General features: G+C 41.5%; 1 protein-coding gene across 4 annotated transcripts in view; it reads right to left on the bottom strand.

The window, feature by feature from the left end:
* Positions 1-27,650, bottom strand: part of nav3 (neuron navigator 3) — a 178,950-nt gene that overhangs the window by 15,191 nt on the left and 136,109 nt on the right. For 2 of the 4 annotated variants that reach the window (XM_029494731.1, XM_029494730.1), the window contains exons 13-24: positions 17,762-17,885; positions 16,202-16,511; positions 15,082-15,808; positions 13,397-13,822; positions 12,550-12,591; positions 10,325-10,482; positions 9,812-10,006; positions 9,278-9,330; positions 8,507-8,530; positions 6,909-6,986; positions 1,280-1,363; positions 302-413 (exon numbers count right to left, since the gene is read on the bottom strand). In XM_029494731.1, the coding sequence (XP_029350591.1) occupies positions 302-413; positions 1,280-1,363; positions 6,909-6,986; positions 8,507-8,530; positions 9,278-9,330; positions 9,812-10,006; positions 10,325-10,482; positions 12,550-12,591; positions 13,397-13,822; positions 15,082-15,808; positions 16,202-16,511; positions 17,762-17,885 (2,333 nt within the window). Of the gene's footprint in view, positions 1-301; positions 414-1,279; positions 1,364-6,908; positions 6,987-7,174; positions 7,199-8,506; positions 8,548-9,273; positions 9,331-9,811; positions 10,007-10,324; positions 10,483-12,549; positions 12,592-13,396; positions 13,823-15,081; positions 15,809-16,201; positions 16,512-17,761; positions 17,886-27,650 lie in introns of all 4 variants that reach the window. The other 2 variants (XM_029494728.1, XM_029494729.1) reach the window with 2 other exon arrangements.

Raw genomic sequence — 27,650 nt, forward strand, 5'->3', positions numbered from 1 at the left:
GGCCATTTTCTCTTTAATATTCAGCTGCGATGGGCTCAGCTTGGCTTGAATAAACACCGACAGAATAAGTAGACACTTGAAAGGTCCTTGACAAAACTGATTACACATCCGATTCAGGCTGTTTCCATGACTAATCAAGACTTTCCAAAATGGAACATCAAATATCATGGGATCTAATTCCCTCTGAGGCCAATCAGGCTAAAAATGCCTCCACTCATGAAACACTGAAGCATTAAAAGCCTCTCCAAACATCCGTTAATTTGAAGCTTGGTCCACCGTCTCCTGCTGCTCCCTTCATTACCTTTGTGGAGGTGGTCAGGGCCATTCAGTGCCACTTGGATGGCTGTCTGGGCATCTGTGTTCTGGGCCTTCAGCATCTCTATTGTCTCTCGCAACTCAGCCAACTCAGACTCCTGGAGTGAGTGACAGAGACAGAAGTGTTATTAAGCTCAGCACAGAAATGTAATCTTTCTAGTCGACATAAAACAGATGGAACAACGCTAGAATTGATGACCAGCCCGAGTTATTTTTAAAAAGGATGACAAATCTATTGGAATGAATGCATCAGCTTCGTCACTGCCATTGGCTTTCAGTGGGAGAGAATGAAAGGCAAAAAGTAGGGAACAGAATTTTGAAGAAGATATGAGTCTCACAGTGGATTTGCCCTAAAGCCAGCACCACCTGCTTTGAATAAAAAAAAAAAAAAACCCTCTCCTCTCTGTTGAACCAACACGATCAGATAGAGGGAGTTTCATATTCTGCCTTTCCCCAAAACCCCATTGAGGACTGCAGATAGGGTTACCACTTTAATTAAAAGTTGGGACGGCCTTGTTTGACAAAGACATCCCACCAGATCCCAGTCTGCTTTAATTTATAGAGGATTAAAAAGCTGCCGAAGCTTGTCAATGTACTGCGCTTGTCTGCATGTGTGTTTGAACAGAAGGAAGCATTCATTATTTGCGAGCAGGGGTGTAATTTTGAACATACTGCTGCTGTTGTGTATAAGCATTTCAGTACCAATGAAACCCTTCTTAGACCTTCTTCCAGTAAAACAATCAACCTGTTGGAAAACAGAATATTGAGGTAGAAACAGGAATATGGTGTAGGATTTCTGGAAACGCTGGATTTTGGGCTGAAGGCGTGTGGAGCATGTTGAACCCTTGTCTGTGTAAAACTGAACACTTTAAGCTGCTGGTAAGCTCCACGAGTGACGCTGCTACTCTGCCTCAAATCATTTTCCCCCCTAAAACTATACACTATATTTTACATTCTCCTGTACCTTCTGTTCAGCAGTCATGGTGAGGCTCTGCAGGCGGCAGGTCATGTTGCTCAGGCTCTTTTCGAATGCTGCCACCAGGTGAGCCTGTAGACAGACACAGAGAAAGCACACAGCCTTTAGCTGCTGCAGTGGTATAGGTTCACATGGCACCCAGTCGGTTTTGCAGGAACGGGAGTCAGACCATCTCTCAGATCAGCACTTTTATGGTAAAGCTGGTTTATGGTCAAGCTACAAGCTAAAATAGAAGCACTTTAATAATAAGTGACAATGTCAACAAACTGTATTTAAAGTGCTAAAGAAATGAAAAATAAAATGTTTTATTCTGTTTGCGGAGTTAAAACATAAACACGTAACTTGTGGAAGTGGGTTTCTCATTACAAGGGTTCTAATGCAAAAGTATTCCAAACACAATTTATCGCTTGCCACAGTGTGAATCAATATTCACTATGAATTATTTAAAGAGTCCCTCTATGAAGGAAAAGCCTGGACAGAGAATGAACAAGTTGGTCTGTTTTGGAATGACTTTTTGAGCCAAAGAGGACCGAGGACCAGGCGAGACCTGGTGTTTGCCCGAAGGCCCAGAGACTCTGACTGAGTCTCTCTGAAGAGGCTCTTTATGCACTATAAAGGACCACTGCTGCTTTTCACTTCTGAGTCTCTCTCAAATTTCAAGGGCAAGTTCACACTGAACTTGTTAAAAAAACAGTTCATTATAACAGAGTTCGGTAGGAGTGCTCACTGTTGCATTTTATTGCAGTGAATTTCCCATCATGCAACTACCATGTTCCAAAACTCACATTCAAGAAAACGGAATGCTGAGAGAAAGATGTTGATATCAAAGGAACAGATGAGAGAGAGAGAGGCTTGCAATGTCATGCCATCTGCTCCACTGAACCTGTGGTGTGACTGAATTTGTTTGAGATCTGAGTGTGTACTTGTGTATAAAATGTGCATGTGTGTAGCACAAGCTCATCCTCCCACCCTCAGTTAGAGACCCTGAGACACCTGTCAGGCCTGGCGTGTCACAGAGAGGTGGGCCGCATGCCCAGACAGATCAGACAATCTCTGCTTTATGCAAACACAGATATACAAACACATGCGCATGCACAGACAATCTGATTATACTTTCAAGGACTTTTATGAACCAAATTTCACAGACTTTGTTCCCAAATGCACAACCCAGGCCTGAAACAGACAACAGACAAAATCTTCATCCATATCCTGGTGAGAACTTTAGACTCTAAAACCTCCGGAAATACTCGCACACACACACAGAGTAGCCCCCTGTACTGGCTCTTCTCTGCTGTGTCCCTGGCTGCATCAGCGAAGGTCCTGACCTTTAGAAATGCCAACTGTTCCAATACATCTCTGAGTGTCACATCTCTTTCCAACTCCACCTGTGAATTCTGACTCTACAACCCCCAGCCCACCTGTTCACCCCAAAGGAGGTGCTGATCAGATTCTGATGTGTCCCATGGTTGAACCATCTGTGCTGCTCCTGGGACCGGGTCCCAGTGGCCAAATTCAACCCTTGAACCTCAAGGTCCAGGGTAAAGGTTGACGGTAGGCCAAACCAGAGAGCTAGATGATGAGGAGTGATTTATATCACTGCGGCTCCTCACTTCCTCTGAAGATGTGGCCTTTTCTCAGGGGCTATAACAGATGACAAACAATGCACAGTGCTGGCTTCACAACTAAGCCTGTGGAGTCACGTGGAGTCACGTTTAAAGGCCTACAGCCTTTAAACGTGACAGCAAGGAGGGGAGGGGATGGTAATGACCAGAGAAAAGGAGGAGGAGAAGACCAGGGAGGGATGGAGGGAGAAGGGGAACCCTGTCCAAGAGGAACGAGAGGAGTGCATTTATCTCTTAAACTTGATTCAGCAGAGAAGCAGGAAAACTGAGCCAACTGAACCAGCAATCAATTCTGTGCCACTGTGACCAAAAACAAATATGCACTGAAGGAGTGTACCTAATCCAACACAACACCTATATATATATATATATATATATGTATATATAAATGCGGGAGTCATTTATTTGAGTACAGCCGCAGTATGATATAGCTGTAATGCTTTGTTGATGATCCAAATTCAATTTCCTGAACAAAACAAACCCAGAGAAACAAAATAATAATTACGTATGCAGTGGCACAGCAACTGAGATGAGATCAAGATCCGATAACCTCAATCACCACAGATTTCCGCTCTAGGCCTGTGTGGAAAAGAATTAGCCACCGAAGGTTAACATGGGAATACATGAGACTGTTCAGGAAATCATTTCTCCACAAAATCCTCCCTGTGTCTTTCTTCAAAGGTCATGTATAGTCTTAAGGTAGCTGTCCATGTGTTTTCTGAATACCCCATTCACCTGGACCATCATCCTACTCGGCAGGATTTAGGTCTTCTTTGTGTTTTATTTGATCATTTAGAAAACAGCCAGGTATTAAGAGAGGGGATCATATCCTCTCCTCTGATTGGCTGACTAACCTGTGGCTTCTAGAGCGCCACAGAGAAGCCTGAGAGAGGAGAAGAAAACTAAACTTCGGTTCTTACAACTACAAGTATATCCCCGTATGGATACAACATTTCAGATAAAACACAGGCAAGGTTAAAATACGGAACTTTAAAAATATCTTTGTGGCTTCACCTTTGCTGCTCTTTTTTTGTTGAAGCGGTTAAAGGACGATATGCTTCCTCTGTAGGTTGAGAAAACCTTGAAGCTCTTCTTAAACCAATGAGATTATAAATTGAAATCACTACAAAATGGAAAATACTTTTAAACTTTACATACTATAGCATAAATTCATTAAAAATAAATGGTCAAGAAATTTGTTTCATAATTCATCACAATGAGGATGTAAGATGCATGAAATGAGTGATTTCTCCTTAAAAACCATAACTCTTAGTCTTTCTACAGTTGAATGTTCCAGTTTTACACTAAGCTGTGTGCCTTTAAAGTATTCATATATTTAGATCTGTTTAAGGATGGTACTTTTATTGGAATATATGCTCGTGTGAGAGTGTGTGCAGGAATAGACATGATTCAACCCCATCTCTGGTATGTCTTACAACACACTCCAGTCAGTCAGCATCTCCTTTCGGCCGGTGGGTGGAGAAGATGTCAGGGCTGCTGAGGCTGACATTTCCATACAGTCAATCTCCCCACTAGGAGGATAAGATGGGCTTACAGCACCAGCAACCCACCATGCTGTCACGAAGATACAGTGAGATACAGCTTCAGAGTAACATGGCCCATACATGTGCTTTTTTCTCTCTTTTCTTTATCTCAAGTGGGAGCACACATGAGTTTCTGTTAGCATATGGCTTGGCACAGTGAGACGTGTCCGGTAGCCTTTTCCACTGATGTTTCAATGCTTAGTGACCCTGTTAGGCTGTTAAGCTGTTCAGTATCTTGAGCAGTTTCAGTGAGAAACTGAATCTTATACTTATGTTGTCTTTCACTATTTTCTCTTTATAAAATATATTCATGCACAAGCCATTAACAATACAAGCTATGACTGTTATACTTAAGTATAAAACACAGTAAAACATTATTTCATTAGCATTTAGCACAAACTTGGAATACAATCCCAAATCATGTACAACAGAACAGAACTGTATTTTAAGCCAAAGCTGAAAATGATCCCTCTTTATACTACCTATTCAACCTGATACAGACTCTATCAGACTCTTATTATTTAAATCATTTTATATCTTTGAATCCTGTCTGGGATTTAGACATTTTTAATGGTGCATTTCAAAATGTAAATAATTTAGGAATTAATTCAGCATAGTTTTATTGGCTTTACTCCTTACTTATTAAATTTCATCCATTATTATGTTTTGTATTTTATTGCTTTGTAAAACACTGTCTCTGAAGATGAACACTGCAAACTTTTTTGGACTGCGGACTTACCCACTAAAACAAACAAAAAAAGGCACCTTATCCACTTGGGTATTCAGTGAGTCTGATATTTTGAAATGCAAGGCTTGTGCATCATTAACTGCAAGACGACAGAGGGGGCTCTCTGTTTTCACATTGAAATGCAATCAAAATGCACAAATCTCTTCACATACTTCACATTGAAATTGTTTTTCTGCTGGGATTTGCTTATTTCACTACTTTACACAGTGATTCTCTATAAGACATTACAGTAAACCTTGTTGTGTTGGAGATTTTAGCTGATACTCTGAATTGCCCTTATCATCAGCCTCCAGTCAGTGACTTTGTGTTTCACCAGTGTTTGATAGCTGACAGGCTGCTGATAGCTGATGACATTTAGCTCAATCCCAGAGCAGGCCAACTGTTAGCAAATTGTTTTTTCACCCACAATTCCTCTGTAATGTTGATAAAACGTCTACTGTCATCTGATGAAGCTATGTGAACGGACAGCGTTGCAGGAGACCCAACAACACAGTTAAGTCAAACTGATTGAATTTACATATTAGCTGATTTAACATCGAAATCAACTTACTAGTACACTGTTATGGTAGTTTGAGAATTACATTACATTAAAGAAAAGGTGTGAACTCATTTACTTGAAGACCACATTTCAAGAAAAGCTGGTTGTTTAACAGTTAGTCATCCTCTGTTTTGCTGGTCGGTATTTACTGGCCGCCAGTAACCACATTAGTGCAAAGTAATGCACTTCACTGGGTGTATTAGATATTTCCTGTAATAGCATAGTTTGACAGTTAAATGTTGCAGCATACCGAAGCAGCAATGCCAAATGAATAAGAGCTTTTGCACAGAGTTGCCCTTTCACAGCAATCATACAGAAAAACAGAGCAGAATGCAATGCAACCAGAATGTTTTAAATATGTATGAACCAATTTGTCTCAACTGACTCCACATCTCGTATTAAGCACTGTGGCCTGAGAAAACTCAAAGGAGACAAGAGTTGTTGCAGCTTTTCTAATGGTTGGTTACTCCTTTGAGAACCAAAGAAACTTCAAGTTACTTCAGTGTCCCTAAATTACTCCTCTATAAAGTCATGTTTCCGTATTCTATTCGACAAGTTTGCACACAATTTAGCCTTTTGGTTTTGGCTCAGAGCAACTTTGTGATCAAAGCATCGGACCGAAGAGTCTGGCTCCACGCTTGATCAGGCACTTGGCATTGAGTTTGAGGCAGATAATGACGATGGCAATTTTTCGATCTATCTGAATCTCAGTACAAAGGCAACTTCGTTTGGGAGTTGGAGGTCTCTCTATCTCACTCTTGTCTCACCCACAAATGACACTGTGGATTCATTTATCCTCATCTCCCTGTTCTCTTTCTGTGCCTCTCTATCTTGATTTGATATTCCCTGCTTGGTTGAATTTGTAGGAGAGTCCCCTTTTCTTAATGAAGCCCCTGCCGACAGATAAAAAAAGCAAAGAGACAATACCTGCTGTACGGTAGACACACAAAGGTCCATTCCAAGGACAAGAGTGCAAAGACACACACTAACAAAATCAAACAATCAAAAGCCTAAATAGACACATCATCACAGAGAGAGGTAATTAGTGTCCATGTTAAAGATTAGTATCCCTCCCAGAGCATTCTCGTGAAAGCTGTCTGACAGTAGGTTATCATGCAAATGAGCCGGCTGTTTTGAGGGCATCTAGTGAGGACAACAAACTCACATTGGCAGCCAGCTGAGACGTCAGGGTTGCCACCTTCTCCTGAGAGGCATCCAGCTCCCGACGCAGCTTTCTGATTTGCTGGTTGGGAGAGAAAGAACAAAGGTGTGGTTAACACTCCTGGAACACATGAAGGAAATATAAGACAGAGAGGTGTTGAACTTGCAACTCCCTTGTTGAAATTTCTGATGTAAAAACTATGCATGTACATGGTATTACTGTGTAAAGACACTGGGGTGAAGTGTGAACATAAAAGTGTGGGGGATTACCGTGGAATTTTGGACAGTTTGGCCCTTGATTGAAAAGAAAAAGAGTACAAATTAACACTATGTTGCATGCCCCCATCAAACAGCATGAACTGATGTGGCTAGAGAGACGACAGGTTTTCACAGGCACAGGTCTGCTCATGTTAGACACTGATCAGCAAAGCAGGAGCTACAGGTAAGTATTTCTCACCTGGGTCAAATAGTATTTGCAAATACCTGATATATCAAAGAGCCAGATGTCAGCATCTACCACAATGGATGGCACAAGAAGGTATTATGGTCTTCATAATTTCAGATTTTAGCATTGGTGCTTATTTTGGAAATAAACAATACCTGGTATAAATATGAATTTACAGTCATGTCATGACATTTGCACAAATTGTGACAGTGACAAAGATTAGAAAAGGTTTTTCAGTTTTATCGTTTCTGCAGTTTTTTACACAAAGGTTATAAAAGATCTTCACGAATTCAAGTTTTGTTCATCATACTGCACAGTGACTGATCTGTGGGTGTACAAAAATACTACACTCTATCCATCTGGCAGGGTTAAAACTCAAACTGATGTATTTGTGTATTTGCCTTTACTGTTTGATCCGCACTTAAACCAAAGCCGTAAAGAAAAGAAAGAAAAAAAAAAAAAAGATCACTGAGGAATGAAAGTATATCCTCGAAATATAAAACTGGAAAATCAAAGAAGAATCAGTGATACATTTTTGGATGAAGCCCAACAAAAAGAGCAAAAAGCCAGGACATGCAATATATATATATTCATGTTCAGTTTTTATAATGAGTACATTACATTAGTCATGTAGCACATTAGGGATGTGTGGTTATTTATAATCAGGATGAAATTAATAAAGCTTTATTGAATTCAAAAAAGCAATGCAACATAGGGTTAAACTGCTTTATTATAGGACCTCATACATTATAGATCCTTGTGTTTATGGTTTAAATGATAATCAACATAAATAAAGAGGCTTTTACTAATATCACTGTTTACGCTTTGATTGACACAAACAGATGTCTCTCACTACAGTTTAAGGGCAGTAGAGAGATGCAAAAACGTGAAGACACAAACAAAAACAACCAGCAGTCACCTAAAAAGCAGCAGAAACATGCATATGACACGGTGTGTTGGACTGAATCCACATCTCTGAGGTGCCCTCAGAGGCTGTGGGGGTGAGGCATTAAACCCTGATTGCCACCACCCATCTAGAGTACAACCACTGGGCAGTTTTCTGCTGTAAATGTCTGCAACTATATGGGCGTGAAGCAGAAAGCTGTCAAAAGGATGCTTGCATGCCGACAGATGGCTGAACTGTCGCCCACTCTTACCTCTGAGTGTGCTTTCTCCTCCGTCTGAAAGAAACAAGCAAACAGAGTTAATGAAATATTAAATATTGACTCTGTGTGATGTGTTTAATCAAGTATCTCTTAAAAATGAATTAGAATATGCACTGTGGGAAACATTTTAATGCCATAGATGCTCAAAAAGGGAGACAAAAAGAATGAAATCAAACTTTAATTAAAATCACTGGCATTGAAGAGAAAAAACAAAATGAAAAGTTGTTTATGATAACCATAAAACTAATTCAGTCTGAGGGGAAACCATCTAAATGAACTATGTAACTTTCATCCAGGCCTTTCCTCTGCAGTTTTAAAGTGCAACTGGAAATGGATGGAAGAAGTAGTGTTTTGGTAAAACTAATTTGCTGCTGTTAAGATGCCAGTGCAATTAGGAATCCAACACTTTCCCAGAGTGTTGTTTCATCTACTAACATTACTTTGGAAGCATGAAACTAAACAGGTGTGTTGCTCCTACAGAAACATAATGGACAAGCCTGAAATACTAGTTGAGATTGCATTACCCTGTGCTGTCCTACTTCAATCGTTAGTTTTTTTATGCATCTGTTTTTGATTAGCAAAGACTGGTAGCTCGCTGTTTCAGACTATTTGGTCACTTGGATCATGAAACATTACGCTGTGAGATAATCACCTGATAAAATGTACAGCATGGACAACATTTACTGGAAGTTCACTGCAGCAGACTGAGAGAGTAATGCAGAGGAACTGGAAATTCAGTTATAACAGCTGTCAGCTACTTACAGCAGAGTAGAGGGAGGATGTGCTGGAGACCAGGGACAAAGAGGATCCATGAACTGTAAACAGAAAGTAAAGAATGACTATTATTGTTTAGTTAAATACTTGTACATGTAAAAATCTTGGGTATACGCTACAGATTAAATATTAAATTATTATTTAAATATTCTACTGATACTGACCATCAAGGACTTCTAATGTCATTTTAATGAATCTCGTAATTATTCTTGATGACCAACTTGACTTGATTAGAAATTGGTTTGTGGGAGTCATTCAGATGATGTAACACTTCTTACATAAGCTATAAAAGGCCAGAGAAATCCCATTCCATTTTCCCATTAAAAAGCTAACCTCCCAATAGATGTAATAACAGCTTTGTAAGTAAGCCACAAAAATATCAGAACAGAGCGACGCACCAGCTGAGTCACAGCAAGAACTTGTCCAGTCTGGTATCAAAGAACCTGATGACTGGGAGCGCTTTTCTCATGGCTTTTTAATGGTAAACTCTCATTTTGGAGAAAGTTTAAGACAATGCTCCACCTTCATCAGTGCTGTCCCTGAATGAGCCGGAGCGGCTGATGGCCCGTGGTCGTTCCTCCAAGGAAGTTGCACTGCCACCCAGTGGGTGACCCTCTCCATACAGGTCAAAGGAGTCCTGGGCAGGGATGCTGTTGGAGCGGCTCATACTGCTGCTGCCTGATGGCAGGTTATACTGGCTGATGTTAGTGGGACTCACTGCACACAGAGGGATAAAAAATTTAGTTAAATATTTCCTCACTGACATCTGACCTGATCAGTCATTCTCACATGAACCAAGATCCCATTTGAAGCTAACAATGTTGCCAATCTCATTTCACCATTGGTTACTGGTGCTGCACTTTAAATGGGCTTCATTTGTAAAAAATAATAATAATAATAATGAAAGTAATAATAATAAAAAAAAATTATCATATTGAAAGTGACAGAAAACACTAACAGTACACATTCACTTCCTACAGCATGTTCACTGAAGATACTGATTCCCCATATGGTACAGAAAGTGTTTGCACTCACACAGGTTGGAGTAGTGGTATTTTCCAGTGGTGCTGCAAGAAGCTCCTGGTGGAGACAGTGGGGACTGGCTGCCTGTGTCTTGAAGCCCCCCTGTTGAATGGGACCTCAGCCACTCCTTCCCTTCCTCGTGCGATGTCTGCCGTGAGGATGGAGGATACCTGAAACATTCAGAGAAAATGTGAGGTCATGGCAAAAACGGCTGTGAACAGATATAGTCTCTACTGGTTAAGTCGAGACATTTTGTGGTGATGAGTGTGGTGCTAATAATAGAAGCAATGAGTGCAGAGAGCAAAAACATGCAGCCACAGCACACAGACGTTCCACATGCATACATCAACCTACATTCAGTTATATACTATATGCACATACACTGCTCCTCTGGTTTAAAGTTGCCAAACACACACAGACACACAGCCACTCATCTCTCCTCAGCTCCAAAGTAGCTTGGCAGCAGAAGGTACTTATCGCACCCATGACAATTGGCCATATTTAATCCTCTGAGGATGATAATTGAGTTTACACTTGTCCCTTTTCAGTGGCGTCTTTTTCCATGAACCCCATTACTATACTTGTCAAATCTGACCCCTCTCTGCATTCCTCACGCTTCATATTCTCTCCACCAGGGATTGGGTGTCTAAGCTTGCTCTGAATGGTATGACACAGCAGCAGTATCCCCTTAGTGCAGCTGAGAACTGACTGAAATATCCAAGGGTCAGCATCTGACTCCGTATGCTTAGTCCTCTAAAAACGCCCATTAGTGGGATAAGCATGCTTATTTCAATAACTAAAAGGAGTAATTATTAGTCTTGTAGGACATTTACAGATCAACATGCAAAGGAAAAAAAATTAATTTGTTTAGAGATGTCAAGCGATGACTGTAAAATTTTGGTGCTTCAGAGGAAGAAAAACATCGCGGCCTGAACTGAATGTCGCTTCCAGTGGGCATTGGGTGTAACATTAGATCGGATGCTTTTAGACACAATAAAGTATGAGCACCAAATGCTATCAAAATGAAAGGATGCTTTGAAACCAGCATGCCCCATCCAGGCTCTGTGCAGTTGTAACATATAATTGGCTGGAGAGACGTTACCCTGCAGAGATTGTGGTACTGTGATGAATGGGTTACGGTATTTCTGTCTCTCTCACTTGAGTCCAAACTAAATCCAAAATATATGTTGGACTGACTCAGCTGTCTTCGCCTTGGTAACAGATCAAATGTTCAGGCCATTTTTGGGAGCAGAGGAGGAATTGCTCTGTCATAGTGGTTGTGTTTGCTGCATTTCTAGCATTGCATGGGATGAGAAAAGGATGATGTTGTAGACAGAAGAGCAGACAGTAAATGGGCAAGCTGTCCAAACAACATTTGCACTGCTTAAAAATTATCACCTCATGAAGGCTTCAAGAGCTCCTTTCCAAAATTCATATCATGAGCTATTATTATTTTAGTATGTTGTACATACATTACAGTATGGAGTCTTCAAAAAATATTTATAGTGTAAGACCCCAGAGTAAATCTGATTTACAGGTAAAATTTGGTCCTCCAATATGACTGCCGCATCATCTCAAGATTTTTGACTTTACACATCAGTGTTTCCCAACCTCTGCTCTCAGTTATTTTAACCATTGAATATTTACGCAGTAAATAAATACTGTTTTGATATGTTTATCCCACAGACTATATGTAAAAGTGAATGTTGACTCTGGATCTCTAATGTGGAGCCAATGCTGAAGAGCCTTGAACCAGCATTTTATCTAATCACCATGAGGGGGCAACTCCACTGGTCGTAAACAGAAGTTAGATAAATGGAAGTACATCTGAAAATAGTCTTGAAAACGGAAAATTACCTGGTGCGCAAAAAATTTGACTGAAGTATTCCTACCATTCTTAATGCTATTATTTCAACCAACTTAGTTATGCCTTAGTGTGATATGTCACTCAATATAATGTGACAATCCTCTACCCTACTGCTGTTCCTATTTGGCTGAGTTTTATTTCTAGTTCCGTTTTTTTTTTTTTCCCCCTCTTCAAGTTCTTCACATGCTCTCAAGGAAGAGCTTAGGACACGGGTTGGGAATCACTGCTGTTGTAGATGCCACACCACGTCACACACACAACGGCATGAGAGTATAACTGGAAAACTTGGTATTTTCATGCAGACGTGTTTTTATGATCTGTGTGAATGCACAAAAAGAACAATAGTTAAACTTGAGATGATGAGTTGTACCTCAGTCCCTTTTTGGGGAGCGTGTTTCTGTCAAGAGGCATGCTGTTAAAACACAGAGGACGAGTGAATTAGATGAAACAGAAAACACTGCTGATTTTTTGCGCTGGCTGACAAATAAAAAGACTTTGGTCACAGTTTTACAAACTTGACTTTTGAAACACACACATACACACACGGTATGCAAACAGATGTACTCTATGGAGAAAATGTTAAAGATGTTCACGGTACAACAGACAACACACATTAACACAATATTTAAATTAATTGTTTCATTTTTGAGACATAAACTGCGCTAATCAGGAAAAATAAACTTGTGCCCTGTTTTTGTGTACTGCATGCACAGTGTGTGGACAAAACAATGGAAACACCTTAATAAAGACTTCTCATGGGAATGAGTGTCTGAAATGATTTGAATTATTATGCTGGTTTTTCTGGCATGGCTGTAAGGACATGGGTTAACAGTGTCTTTGGATGTGTCCATTAACACAAAGTTAAGATTACTGTGCAGCCTATGTGATAAGCAGGTTAAGATATTGTTGAGTTAAAAAGTGTTTGAATTGAGAAAAGGATTGTTATATAAAGTATTATTGATATAATGATCTCACAAGGTGGAACAGCCATTAGGTCTGTTGTATGTTTATATTTTTGGTAACACCAATACCATGCCAGAAAAATAAACTGAAAATCAACCAAACTGTGTGTTGAATGAGCGATTTCTTTCGAATGATAATTGTTTTTTTATTGCACGGTGTGTCTATACCTTAGGGTAAGAAGATAGACTATTTGTCTCTGTTCTCAAATGAAACAATAAATACGATTCAGCCCAATCGTATTTCCTGTTACTCACCCCTCTGACAGGGTGGACTTGACACTGCCGGTTCGTGTAACCTTTGGCCCGTGGTGGCCCAGCGGCAGATCAATGGACTCAGAGCTGGTGTGCAGACTGGTCATGCTTTGGCAGCTCAGAGTGTCCTTGCTGCCAGCTGATGAGCTACAGGCAGGCCAGGGCCGAGCGTTGGAGGGCAGGGAGAGGCCAGAGGCCGGGCTGGAGGCCGGGGAGTCAGTGCACAAATCTGGGGTTTTACCGTACAGTGGGCTGCTGCCACCACTCATGCCACCAGCGCTGCCCAGGCTCCCCGTACCAGAGGAGGGCGAGTCCAGACTGGCCTGCCTTGCCAGCGTGCCGTGGGGGCTGCCCAGTAATGAGGGGCACTTGCCAGAGTCGGGCGTGCCCGGAGAGCTGGCCTTGCTGCTGGCTTTGGTACCAAACAATCTGAGGGTAGAGAGGTGGGTGCAGTCATTCAGACATGCTCAAAAGACAAGTGATGAGCATCTGCAAGATCCATACTGGAAATTAAAGGACTGTGGCACACTTTGGAGTTGAAAAAGTATATTGTATACTATATTTAGAATTGCATTTCTGCATTTGTCACAAGCATCAAGAAGCAAATCCGAGATACAGTGAAAAAGTGTGACCAAAAAACCCCCGGACTTCCGAACAGATGTATCCCTGGTAGCTAACTCCACCTCATTTCATCTGTGAACTCTCAGTAATTTACATCGACACATCTACTTTCACAGATTTGCCTGTTTCAACCTTGTGACTTTAAATAACCTCATCTGTTAGGCCACTCAGCTTTGTATGCCGCTCCCACATATGCTCAGACCCTGCTACTCTGCTGTCACCTGTCCCAGTCTGTCATCACAATCACACAAAATATATAGATGATACTTTCTTGAAGGAAAACCCAAAAAAAAAAAAAAAAAAAAAAAAAAGCTTGAACACATGCAGATGAAACGGGTCAGCTTGACAAATCAACTGGGACAGATGTTTGGACACGCTGGCTGAATACATGCTTCTAATGAGTCAGGAAATGGTGTGCCAAAAAACTCCTGTCTTCTGTCTGTTCTGATCAGGACTTGCCGACTTGAAGTTGAGCTGAAATTAAAACCCATTAGACCTTCATTTTTCAGGGTAAAGCTATGTTTCATCTGCAGTGGCTTATCACCTACACCAGGAAACAAGCTATGTAATGGCAACCTTTGGCTATGCAGCCAAGTAAGCTCTCTCCCTCAAATCACTCAATGAGTGTACTTAAACTTGATTTATTAAGTGACTTGTATTCATTTTGGGAAGCCGACCACATCTAAAATTGATATAAGAGAAGAAATATTCTTTTAAGCCACAGTATAACTTGAGCGCCAGTTAATGTCCCTATCTGCTACTGAAGTGGAGAACAGCCTGCATGTGGAAAGCACTGCTGAGCATCACAAAACTCACAACAGGTCATCATCATTACTGAGAACGTCCTTGGAATGTTTTTCTGAAATAAATGTTTTGAATCCTTTCGAAAAAGACTGACAATGATATTGCACCTAAAAGCATGATTTCTTGGCCTGCAAGAAACAGTTCACTGCTAATTATCGAGGGATTGAAAAGGAATGTGATGAAATGTTTGATTGACATAGAAACACACACGGTGAAGGACGAAGACAAGGATGAAAGCAGAAAGTATGTTGTGGTTGTCTGACCTGCGGAAGGTAGGAGAAGCGATGTCAGGATACTTGGATCCTGGCTGCCTGAGGCCTGATTGGCCTGTTGTTGTGGAGGTGGGGCTGGACTTGGGGGATGTGGATAGTCCTGCTGCTGGCTCCTGGTCAGACACTGCCACTTTCTCCTTGTCTGTTTGATTTATTGTGATGGGACTGGAGCGGTCTGAGCCAACTTTCCCATCCCTACGTTTGGTGGCGGTTTGCGTCATTGTCCCACCAGCCGACTTGCCACTGACATTTGAGTCGATGCTGCTAGAGCTGGAGCGATGCCCGCTGCGCCCTGCTGCCACCCCACTGGAGGATTTGGCAGGCCTGGGTAGAGAGCGGTATTGCAGGGTCACTTTTGAGCCTCCGCAACTGAGCAGAATGCCGTCATCCTGTGGCTGCGAGCCATCCAGACTGGTCTTCCGCACACCGCCTATGCCTGTGCCTTTGCTGAGGGCAGCTGAGGATTTGGGCGTCTTGCCCAGGGTGGCTGAGCCGCTGGCGAGCGTTGCACCGCTAGAGGTGATTAGGGTGCCAGTGGGACCTGGGATCTTCTTGTATCCAAATGAGCCTGTGGTGGGTGGGCGTGCAATGCCAGAGGGGGGTTTTTTGCCTTCATCTCCACTGCTCTTCCCAGCATCTGAGGGTGAGCGCTGGATTCCAGCCGAGCTCTTGGAAGGTGCCTTGCCCTTCTCTGAGGCCTTAGCGTCATCAGTTTTGCCTGTCAATTTGCATAAACACTTATGTTGACAAATGGAAAAACATGACTCTCAGCAGATTCTTGGGCCAGCGTTTGTTGTAATCACCTGTGATGTCGCGCAGCAGGAGAAGCTAAATTAGTATAAATTCTGGCCAACAGCCAGAGGAATCATTTATAACAGCTAGGCCCCATTGGAAACCAATACTTATCTGCTACAAAACTGCTAAACTTGCTTTATGGGTTCAAATTTTAAGAACAAAGCGCAAGGTTTCCGAACACAAATGTAATCGGACTGTTTCCAAACCAAAGAAAAAGGACTGAAGAGTAACCTGGACAATGTGACAGCAGCTGCACTTTGTCTCTGTCTCCTCAGTGTCCTACAGTATAAAAACAAAAACCATGTGAGTCTCGTACCTGGTGTTTTGAGGGTGGTAGATGTCCCCTTGGTCCTAGGTGGAGTGATCCCCACCTGGGCTGTCATGCCCCTCCTCCACGAGCCTGTCTGAGACATCTGGGCCAATGCAGCGGCCTTCTGACTGGCATCTTCATACTGGCCCTGTGCCTGGGAGGAAGAGGAGGACGAGGAAGGCTTCCAGCGGGAGGAGCCGCTACTGGGGTCCATGCTTGTGTCAAGCTCCTCCTCTACCTTCTTCAGGTCCTCCGCTCCTGCCCAACTGCTGCTCACCTCTTGCTCTGCATGCTTGGACCTGCTTCCTCTCTGAGACTGAGGACAGGAGCATATTACAGGATTCTTAACGTCCTGAAAATAACTTCAATTAATGTGAAACTTGTCTGGAAAGAAAAAAAAAATTACAGAGAGCACAAAAAAAAATATCCAAACAAAACAAAGAAACTATTTGCAGTTAATAGCGTAGAACATGAATTCAGGAAACAGTTTAAAAATATGCAGTGACCACAAAGAAATATTATTACTTGGCACAAATAGAGCAGCAGGGTGTGTGTCTGTGTGTGAAGTTGTAGCTATCTTTGGAATCACCTATGTCCAGCTTTCCTCTTTTGGGATGCATACAAACACACCCAGAAAAACACCACAGCGATAACCAGCCTACCTTGACAGATGGCCTGTCTCCCTAGCAACACCAGATTCTCTTAAGAGCCCAAGCTGTTGAGTATTTCATGAGGGGCCAAAGGCACTTGGCAGAGCAGAGCAAGAGCCAGCGAGGAGAGCTGAACAGTGGCCTTCAAGTCTGAATATAATTCCCTCAGCTATGGTTTCAGAGCTCACACACTGACTGGCCTTGGTCTCATGCTAAACCAAAATGATTGTAACTGATTTGAAGACAGAATTTAATTAGATATAGCAATTAAACTTCCTTATGCATAAATTGAGATTCGATTTCCAACTTTTTATAAAGTTTTACTTAAGTGGTAGTTCAAAATGAAGAGCTGTTGCCCAGTTTGTATGGCTGACTTTCTTTCTGCATCAGAGGTCAGAGAATAAAATCAGAGCATCCTTTAGAGGTGCTATTTGTAAATTTTCAATTGTTGATTGACAAGGGATTCAGCCATTTCTTTGTTTCCAACATGGAAAGCTTCATGCAGAACTCAGTGTTTTGAGTGGTATCTCACCACAAAGCTGGAAACCAGTAATAAAATTCAGACCACTGCCACCAATACTAACGGTTATGGTATGATGTGGGCAGAAATTAAGTGTTGGGGTGCTCTTAGTTGAATGGTAATGCTAGCATAGCAACATTCTTATGATGCCAGTGTTCACCATTCTGGGGCAGCATTTTAGCATAGCAACAGTTGACTGGCATAAGGTAGAGTGCGGCTTTGGATTAACTAAAATCACAAGGCTCAGGAGATCAGAACGGTCATGATAATTCATGCTGGTATAACATTTCATGGGAGTTATTTCAGACTGGAACATAGTGGGTCATGAACCCTGTGACCCCACAGGACATCAGAAAAAGCTGAAAAAGCTTAAAGCTTAAAGCTTGCGCCCCTTACCTGAGCTCCTTTGCTTTTGCGTGATGAGCTAACGGCGGAGTAGGCAGGTGTGTTCAGATCATCCGTGCTGATGTTGTCCAAGGTGTCGCTCAAACCACTGCTCACGGAGCTGCTGTCGTCCCAACTACAGGAGGAGAGGAGGAGAGGGAACAGAAGGACAGTGGGGTCCATGTTTATTTCATGTGGAGCCTTTGAGTTTAGCAGCAGTTGTAGGAAATGTAGAAGAAGAAACAACACTAACAGAAAGAGTAATAACACTCATCTGACTTTACATAGCAGCACTCTGTGTAGTAGCATAGCACTCACAACCACTCTGCCTGCTCTCTGTCTGCCTCCATCACCATCACATTTTCACCCTAAAGCCAGAACTGAGGATCATATGCAAATGTACATTTTTTTTTCTTCAAACAGCTGCCCACTGTTAATGGGCCCCTTTGACTTCTGGGTATGGAGATTTTTCGGGGTGGGAAATGGCCATGGCTCATTAGTCATTAAGGTTCTCATTAAGTCTGACTGTCTGGAGGAATAAAAAAGATCTTCATTAGCACAGTCATTATTTAGCTATAACTGAAGGTTGACAGACACCCCGAGCCCCTGCATGGCCCCCTTCCTACAAAAAAAACCCACCATGAAGACCGTATGGATCAAACACTGGTCATTTCCACACACGCTGGCTAATTATTACAGAATTACCGCGAGAAGAACTGCTGAAATACGTTTGTCTCATCTGCAAACCCACTTTCTGTTGTCAGGCATAATAAATCACCTTCAATAACAGTGTTAGCTCCTCTTTGCTTTCATTGTTGTCTGTCTTTGTCTCACACACCCATGCACATACACACACTACGGCTGTCGCAGCTCAAATACACATGTACACTATTGTCACATTCAGAATTCTCACAGATCCTAATTGGTTTCCATGCTAACATATCAAGTTTAATCAGGATCTGCATTTGTGTTGTGTATGTGTGTGTGTGTGTATGTGTAGGTGTCAGCATGAGACACACCTAACCCTTAATTTGCATGGCAAGTCTGACCAATCATCCTCAAGCACTTCATTAAATCTGGTATCAAAAATAAACTGACACACACAAACAGATGACAATCAATGCCAACAACATAACTCTGTACACACCTGCACACTGTTTCAACAAAACAAAAACATTTATGCAACAGGCAACAATGTACTTGAAAATGACTTTCATGTAATTCATCTCAAACCCACCCCATACTTGACGTCACTATTTTTATTACAATATTTTTAGTTTAGTATAGTTAACTGGAAACAACTTCCTGAAGCTGTTCACCAAGTCATTTCAGGCTAACCACCGATAATTTATTGGAGGCTAGGATGAAACTAGAAAGTGGGTTAAATAATGACTTTGACTGACAAAATGATTTTTAGATACTGACAAAAAGGAAAATGGAAAGGAGAGGGTGGGGGGGTTGCACAGAAACTGTCTGGGGAAGATAATGGCATTATCGATTCACAAAAAGTTTGTTCACAGGAGCAGTAACCATGATGACATTTATCAGCTGCATGACATCCTTTTAATTGACAGTGTTAATTGTAATGAAAATGAAATAAAACAAAGCTCTTCATCATGGCTGCTTCATAAAAATGTGGAGCTGGTGTTAATAGATGGTCCGTTTTCATTTGACACCTCGAAGAGGGTTTAATGAATACAGTGCAGTGCAGGGCAGGCACCTTGCAACCCAGTTGTCCACTGATGCATTACAGAATTGATTTTCTCTTATGACATATTGAGAATGAACATTATTTATCTACACAGCCAAAAGCTGAGTTGGTCTGTGACTCAAAAGGAAAACGCAAGAATCTCGCCAATGCAGGCTTCGTATTTGGCTGCTTATAATATGTTGAAATGATGAAGAATTTAAGGCTAAGACAGTAAAATGTCTTTTTGTTTGGTCATGTAGCTGACAAAATTTCTAAGTGGAAAAAAAAAAAAGACATGCAATTAACAAAGGAAATGAAAAAGAAAGAAATAAAAAAGGTAATTGCTCTTTGTGTTACTGAACGTTGCAACCAATTTCCTCCTTTGCCATCCTTAATTTTCCCCCTACTCAAAGCCGCTATCAAAGAAGCCTCTCAGAGATAGATGTTCAACACAGTCTTGTCAAACATACAAATAAATGGCATCCTCGCTGTCAGTCTGTGCTTTGGAGATTTCCTGCAGCTCTATAATTACAAGAACAGAGCTAGTGAAGCTCTAATTTCAAATTTCAAAGTGTATGAACAAGTGCGTTTTCTGCTTTTGTAACACGTCTGATTTGTGTCCTTTTAATCAAGATCGCTCCTCTGTGCTTCAGCCCGTCTTGCTGAGTCCATGGCTTTGTTTGGAGCTGAGAGCACGGCTTCATCTGTCACCTGCTGCCTGCCTCCGACTTGTTCCCCTATGTCTGAGCGTCAAGGTCAAATGAGCTGCCGTGGCTGGGCGGGGTGTCTGAAGTTTTGGTGACAGATAGCTGCTAGGTCACCTTGACGATCTGCTCTGCTAAACTTTGCCTCAAAAGGGACAGGAGAGTTGCGGCACATTTGGCCCTCCCTCTGAAACCACCCTTCAGTGCTTGACAGACAACAGGGGCACAGGCAGTGGAGGTCATTTTAATGTTCCCAACAAAATGAACCAGTCCAAAGCGATTCGGCTGCAGTCCAAAAAAGGTTTTTGCAAGCAAACTCACAGACAGCTCTGTCTAGCTGTCTAATTACATTTATTTGATGTGAAAATATTGATTTTGAGTGCATATAAGTATCAAATTTCCAGACAGAGACATGCTTTAAAAATGGAGCTAGGGGAAGATCAAAGGCACACAAGGCCTTCATTTATGCTGATAGCTTCTTATGCCAAATTACAAACCTCAAATACCATTCAAACTTATTTTCAAGCGAAGGGAGGTACGCTATTTCCATATTGCCACTAGTTTCCTACAAATTCAGACAAATTGATGAGATAAAGTGCTGTAGAGTTATTTGGCTAATACAGAAAGAGGAGTGATGAGACAGCAGCGAGCGGATAGTTGTGGAGTCTATCATCTTCATGAAGTGGAGGGAGTTGGCTGCAAATAAGCTCAATGACTTCCAGTTCTTATCTAAAGATGAGCATAATCTGGCCCAGTTTCCTCTGTCTGAAATATATCGCTCTTTACTCCTGGGGTGGTCTCTCTAATACAACACTGAAAGTCTTTCTTTCTGCGGAATTAATCGCAACTGTGGGTAATATGATTAAAACTATTTATTGGGTAATTCATTCTTAATTAACATAATGAGTCACAGTGAATGTCTCTTGGAGTCATAATTACAAAGTTAGGATGCCCTCTAGCTTTTTGTGTTCACTTCTGTTAATGCAGGCTAATTTTTAAAACAAACTTAAGTTCCTCTACAGGAGCACCAAAAAACCTTCTGAATTAAATGGACAGATTAACTGAAAAAAAACAAACAAACAAGGAAGACGTTATGAACATTTCCATAGGAGGCTACCAGGAGAGATAATATTGTAATAATACTTAAAGCACGACTAGAGGAAAGAAAGAAAAAAAACAACAAAAGCGGATTGTCTCTGTAATGACATTTACTACTGAGCGGTGGCGGCTGGTGCTAAAAATTTTTTTGGGGGGGGCGCAATTTACCTTGGATATACGGGACGTATATCCCGTGAAGAATCTAACTCAAACCAATTAAAAGAGAGCCTCAGGTCACGTGCCGATAAAATGTTTGAGGGCTTACACCGGATTCTGTTTTACCGACATCCTTCACTTCCGGAAGTGAATAAAATAAAATAAAAACCATTTTAGAACCAAATAAATATTTAAACAAAATTTAATTAGCACTGACAGTCTACACAGACTGAAACAACATCTTTTAATAATTATTTGCACCTTACAGCATGTTTCTTTTTTCTTTTGATTTTCATCTCTTGATTTGATGGGGGCGGCGCCCTAGCACACTCCACTGACCAGCCACCACTGCTACTGAGATTCTACTGAGCAAAAATGTATGTAAATGCAGTCCACATATCTTAATCAAGATAGAGATAGGTATACAATGTCTAACATTCACATATATGTCTAATAAGAACAAGACAATGTGTTTTCAACCATCTGTTAAATGTTAACTGCTAATGCCAATTTGCTAACAAGTTCAGAGGAACAACACTAATATGGTAACAGAAAAAACATGCTCGGATTATCATTACTCCCATCTAAATTTAGGACGTAAGAAAAAAGACACCTAAGGCTGTTGAGTATTTTATAAGATTTGTTTTATTTTACAGGAATTTGATCATATACCAAAGTAAAGGGCACATTTTGTTTCACTGAAAGTTTTTAAAGAAGGTTAAGGGCTCACCAAGGTGAAAAGAAAATAGATTTTGCTGTTTAGGCTGGTGGATCTAACTCCTCCTTTGTGAAAAGTAGGAGTTAATTCAGTAGCCTCAGACGTTTTTCCTGAAAGACCAGATGCCTCGATTCAGAATGAGGCGGAAACTGGATCCTCAATATTGACCAACACCCCAACAAACCCTACAAATAGAGTAAGCCAAACCTTTATTATTGCATTACACCTTCAATACACCTGCTGAGTGAGCTGTAATAGGTGACTGTGTTTTGTCTGTGTGGATGGGGGGCTGGGACTGCTCAAGAAGGGCATCTATGAGCTGTGCATTTTCCTGGGATAAAGGCTGGATAAAACAAAAATAAACTGTACTCCTCCTCCCTGGAGCTTGTTGTGGTTGTGTCTGTGATTGGCCAAGTGTTTCATCAGGCTGCCTCCCCAAATCAGCAATGATTGCTCCGACGGAGCCATGGCTAACCAAGCTCCTCCCATCAGACCAGCACATTTTACATGCACGCCACCTCATCTCTGATGGGAAGAGATGTGTGTGTGTGTGTGTCTGTCTTTGGGGGTGGGCGGGCTACTTCAAAAATGGCACAGACGAACTCAATAACCCTACAGCTGGGGCGGGTGAGTTGGACTTTTGTGTCATACCACCTTAAATTAACAATGAGCAACAACGTACAGAGGAGAATGCTTGAAAGGAGACAGCTGTGCAGTATCATGGCTTCAAATCCATGTGAAAACACATTGTATTTCTCATGCGATGGTTCTGTAAATTGGACAACAGAACCGCGGTGTTTTTGACTGTAAAATCAGCCAATCTGTCAATAGCAGGATCAGTATGGAATGATATTATGACTGAAGTCATACAAAGGTTTCACCTGTTTTCAAATCCCTGGACCCGTTGGGAAAATCTCAGCTTGAAAAACCCTATGCTGCTCTCGTAAGATGCTGCCATGGTGCCATCAGCAAGGCACTTAAAGGCTGAATAGAGCTGCACAAAAGCCAAAAGCAGCCACTGGGTTAAGAGATATGACTTAAATACATAAAAGAGTAACAGAAATGAGGATGTGACAGGATGTCTACCCTCCCACCTGTTTCCCAGTTTACTGCAGAATCTATTGCAAATCCTTGAAAAATGCCTGCTGCTGCATCACAGTACATCTCTGCTCCCATGCTGGGAATGCACTGCTGAGGCGGCACTCAACCATGCAAACATTATTTCATTCAATATTCAACACACTGGGCCTTGCTCCTTCAATGGCCCAGAGATTAAAAAAAAAAACAAAAAAACAAAAAAAACTTACAGCACTGTTTACATTGTATCAGGGAGATGAATGAGAGGGGAGCACTGAAAAACACCTGATGGCAAGTGAAATGAATGAAATGAGGATTTGCAAAAGCTTCCTCAGTGGACATTTTACATGACTAAAGTTAAAAGAAAAAAATGTGAGGTTATTGAGGGAAAATCTGGATTGAGGATAAAGGAGTTAAGTGAAGGAGCCATTCATATAAAAGGTGTCAGAGAAATCATTAAAAGTGTGTGCCATTGACATGAAACCATTCAGGAGACTCAACTCTCACCTGACAACAATTAAAAGTGAGTGGATTTCTTTTTCATCATATGTTGTTCGTTTACAGTTGAATTGGTATTCGTATGAAAATAAGCAAGGCTTTAACTGCTTCTTGGTTGACAATAGACCGTTGGCTGAATGTTTGAATGTACACATGTAAACTGATATAAACTAATGAATGTACTGAGGCTTGAGTAAATTAACACATGGCAACACTAATTGAGAGAAAACTGCTCTTCATTAACCAAATTCTTCTGTTCCTTTTTAAGTGATAAAGCACAATATGCCTTCAACTATTGTCTAGTTTTGTTATTATATGAATATTTCCTTCCAGCACTTTCATAAATCACTGACTATTCACCCAGCATTGCTCAGGAGAAAAAGTCAGGACAAAGACATCCTCCCCCAAACGCCATGACAACTTTTTGACACTCTTTTTCTCTCTTTTCCACAAATAGAGCTTTGTAACGTAAATAGATAGCAGTCATCCTCATTTGACTATAGAGTACTTAATCCCAGTTAATGCCTCTGAGTGCTGGCAATTACAAAGCAAGACATCCTTGGAAATGATTTTCCCTTTCTTCTCCTCCCATTGTGCTACTGCCAAAGTTGGCGATAGGTACACTTTCCTCTTAAAACTCTGATATGGAACACAAAGAGACCAGCTATCACAGCAAATTACACGGCGTGCCGCAATGCACACACAACAAAATGGTACATTAATCAGCTACAAGTTGTACTTGTGGAGTAGTTTGTGGTTTTCCTGTCAACTCACCTCCAATGGGATGGATGCTGTCTGACGTCTTGTCACGGGAGTGTTTTGCTTAGATTTGAACCGCGCCTGCTGCCACAGGAGGCAGAGGAGCTGGAAGCTGTGAGATGAGTAGGAGCCCGGAGATGAAATGGAACGGAGAGAGGAAGGAATAAAGGACTACCTCGCTCTTCCACTTTCACCCCCTACTGCTGCTGCCAGCTCCCCCTCCCTTCTCTTCAGCTTCTCTCCCCTCCTCACCAGGATGGGCCTGGGAGAGGCAATCACACGTCTTCAGCAGCAGGTTATTAAGGGGTTAATTAAAGGAGGATGACAATGCAGAAATGAGTCAATTCAAGGAGGACGCGCTTTGCTGGAGGAGAGCCGACTCTCTCTTGCCTGTGCAGAATGCCTCGGACTGGAAGTGATCTCATGCATAATACGTGAGGTGGCTTGGAGAAGTCTGCCCATGCAGCGTCATGTTGGAACATAATTTATGACTCTCCTCTCTCAACTGCTGAAAGATCCTAATGATGGGCAGTGCTACCAAAAATGGAGCGTGATGAGCTGCTGGAGATGGTTCATTCAGCTTGATGCTTAATTCACAGACACATTAAGCAGGTAATCTCCGTTTGTCTGATGTCAAGGGAAAGATTTCCAGAAATGTCCTCCAAATATCAGACAGCACAAGCTTTACCTCTGTTCACTGCTCATGCTGGCTACCCAAAGTTTGGCTTCTAATGCTGGAAACTATTTTTTTGCGAGGTGAAAAGACTTGGATACAGACTTCATCACTCCTGTAGTGAGAGAGAGAGTGACTTGAGAAAAGAGAAACATAACTTTATTCAAGGTGTGAAAGGGAGAGAAAAATCTTTATGTTGATAAAAACGCTATTGGATACGTCACAAAGTGGGGAATCCAATTCAGCGCACAACTACTCAATTAAAACAAGAGACAATGACCTTGGAAGGACGGGTTGGGAGAATGTCTGTTGCCAAGCAATGACAGACAGCAGGATGTCAGCACCGCCTGGCTGGGCCTGGTTAAGACATGCAGGCTTTCTGCTGCAATGCAGTCAAAGATGACAACAAAATCTTTAGCCTTTCAGAGGCGAGTCTCTTCAGCAAGCTAATACATCCCAGCATGGGGGTTTGTTCCAATCTATACCACACTGCTGGCAAATGTGCAAACAAACAGCTTGCATAAGTGCTTGCAATACACAGCCTCTGACCACTTCCTTCTCCTACTCTTGCATGGAGATAGAAAAAAAAAAAAAAATATATATATATATATATATGTCACTAAACCATCTTTTCTTCCTTGAGACAAACGAGTGCAGTTCACCAAGGCTATTCAAAATTTCACAATGATTTTCCTCAAACACAAGTGGGGAAATTATTACAAAGTCAAACTACCAAAATGCATTAACAGAAAAAAGCTAAAAAAAGAGCAAAGGCAACAAGTTGAAACAAAGATAAATCATCTGCAGCAATTTTCATTATCGAACAATTACCTCAGTTAACTACTGGTTCAAATTGAATAGGCTGCTTTTCTGAATTTCCCACCACAGACTATTAAAGGTTTTTGAGTTTTAATCAAGAGGTGACCACATCCTCTTGATTCACAGGAACAGGATATTTTACGGAGCAAACTATTCAGTCACATCTCTACTCAAATGGATTAGAATCGGAAGACAATGATTATAGGGTCTAAAACTTGATCAATTAACATATACGGGATGCAAAACACTTAAGGGAGGGGCAACAGGAACCAGATGGTCACCAATCCATGTGAGGTTTTGGGTGGCTGGGGGGGGGGCAAGCGGGGTAGCAGGCTGGCGTTCTGCCTTGGCTCTCTGTGGCAGACAGCTTGGCAAAGAGTTGACCACCAAATAGTTCACCGTCTACTATTCTGGCTCAGAAAGTTCTTTATCTTGCTAGGATTATGGTATTACAACTTGATAGAAAGAGGCAGCGCAGTGGCGGCTCCTCTAAGCCCCTCAGCTGCCGTTATTATCTGACCACCAATGAGGGTGGTGCGTGTCCAGAATCAGTAATCAGTTAAATTAAAGAGTTGCCACATTTAGGTGTATTAACTGTACTGTTCAACTCTCAGGATGTTACTTTGAGATTTAAATTTATTTTGTCTTTTAGCACCTCAGCTTCAGCAAGAATTTGAGCACAACTTCCACTGATCGTTGTTGTCGCTCAAGACCTTTTACAGGTCAAAAACAGGAACAAACAATAATAGGTTCCATGCAGCTTCATAAATGTTGCAATTACCATTTAACAAGATTACATATTTATAATAATCCACAACACAGCGCATTTCCATGGCTGAAAAGTGAATTAGCAATAATAGGCGCTTTGTCAATTCTTATCTTCACAAACTCATTAGGCCTGTCAGATGATGAATGGAGTCATATCCTTGGGAATTTTCAACCAAATAAATTGATGCAGCCATAGCAGAGGGCTTTGAGTCCCTTTATCCTAAAATCTATCCTGCATTAGCAGTGTATACAACCAACCCTCGGCTCAATCCATCAGCCGCAGCCCAGACAAATCTTTCATGAATCCCATTATCTGCTGGCACATTGCAGTTCTGTAACACAAAACTGTCAGAGTATCTGCACCCAAGACTTTTAATACCTTCACAAGTTCTCCACAAATCACTCTCACACAATTTAAGCATACGGCACCCTTTCAAATGACAACAGCTCAACGTGATGTCTAATTTCAATGTTGTTTTCTCATTTACCACAACTTATTGCCACAGCATGACATGAAGACCCTTTGACTTTCAGATAGTTTGGGCTTTGAAATGAATTCCTGATTGGGGTAAACTCTCAGGAGCACAAGCTCTGCATCTTCAGTCAAATAAGCCCCCCCCCTCAGTAAACACTGGTGTTTGACTAGACAAACTTATTCGATTAAAAGTTTTAACTCAACAGAGCATTAAGGCTAAAGCCACATTGGAAAAATTGCTTCTAATGGACGGAATTGCTCTTCTAACACAGCACTACATCATTTCACTGCTTGGATCAATAAGCCACCTTCCAAATCTCTACTAATATTTCATCACATTCATTCTCATGCATTTGGCACTATATATTCCATGTTCACTTACAGTCTCACTGTTAAACTAATTATAATCCATATGCTCAGTAATGCCTTTAAGTCTGTTCTCAGGCTTACAGTTTCATTTTAGCAT

The sequence above is a fragment of the Echeneis naucrates genome, chromosome 23 (assembly GCF_900963305.1).
Source record: "Echeneis naucrates chromosome 23, fEcheNa1.1, whole genome shotgun sequence".
Classification (NCBI taxonomy): Eukaryota; Metazoa; Chordata; class Actinopteri; order Carangiformes; family Echeneidae; genus Echeneis; species Echeneis naucrates.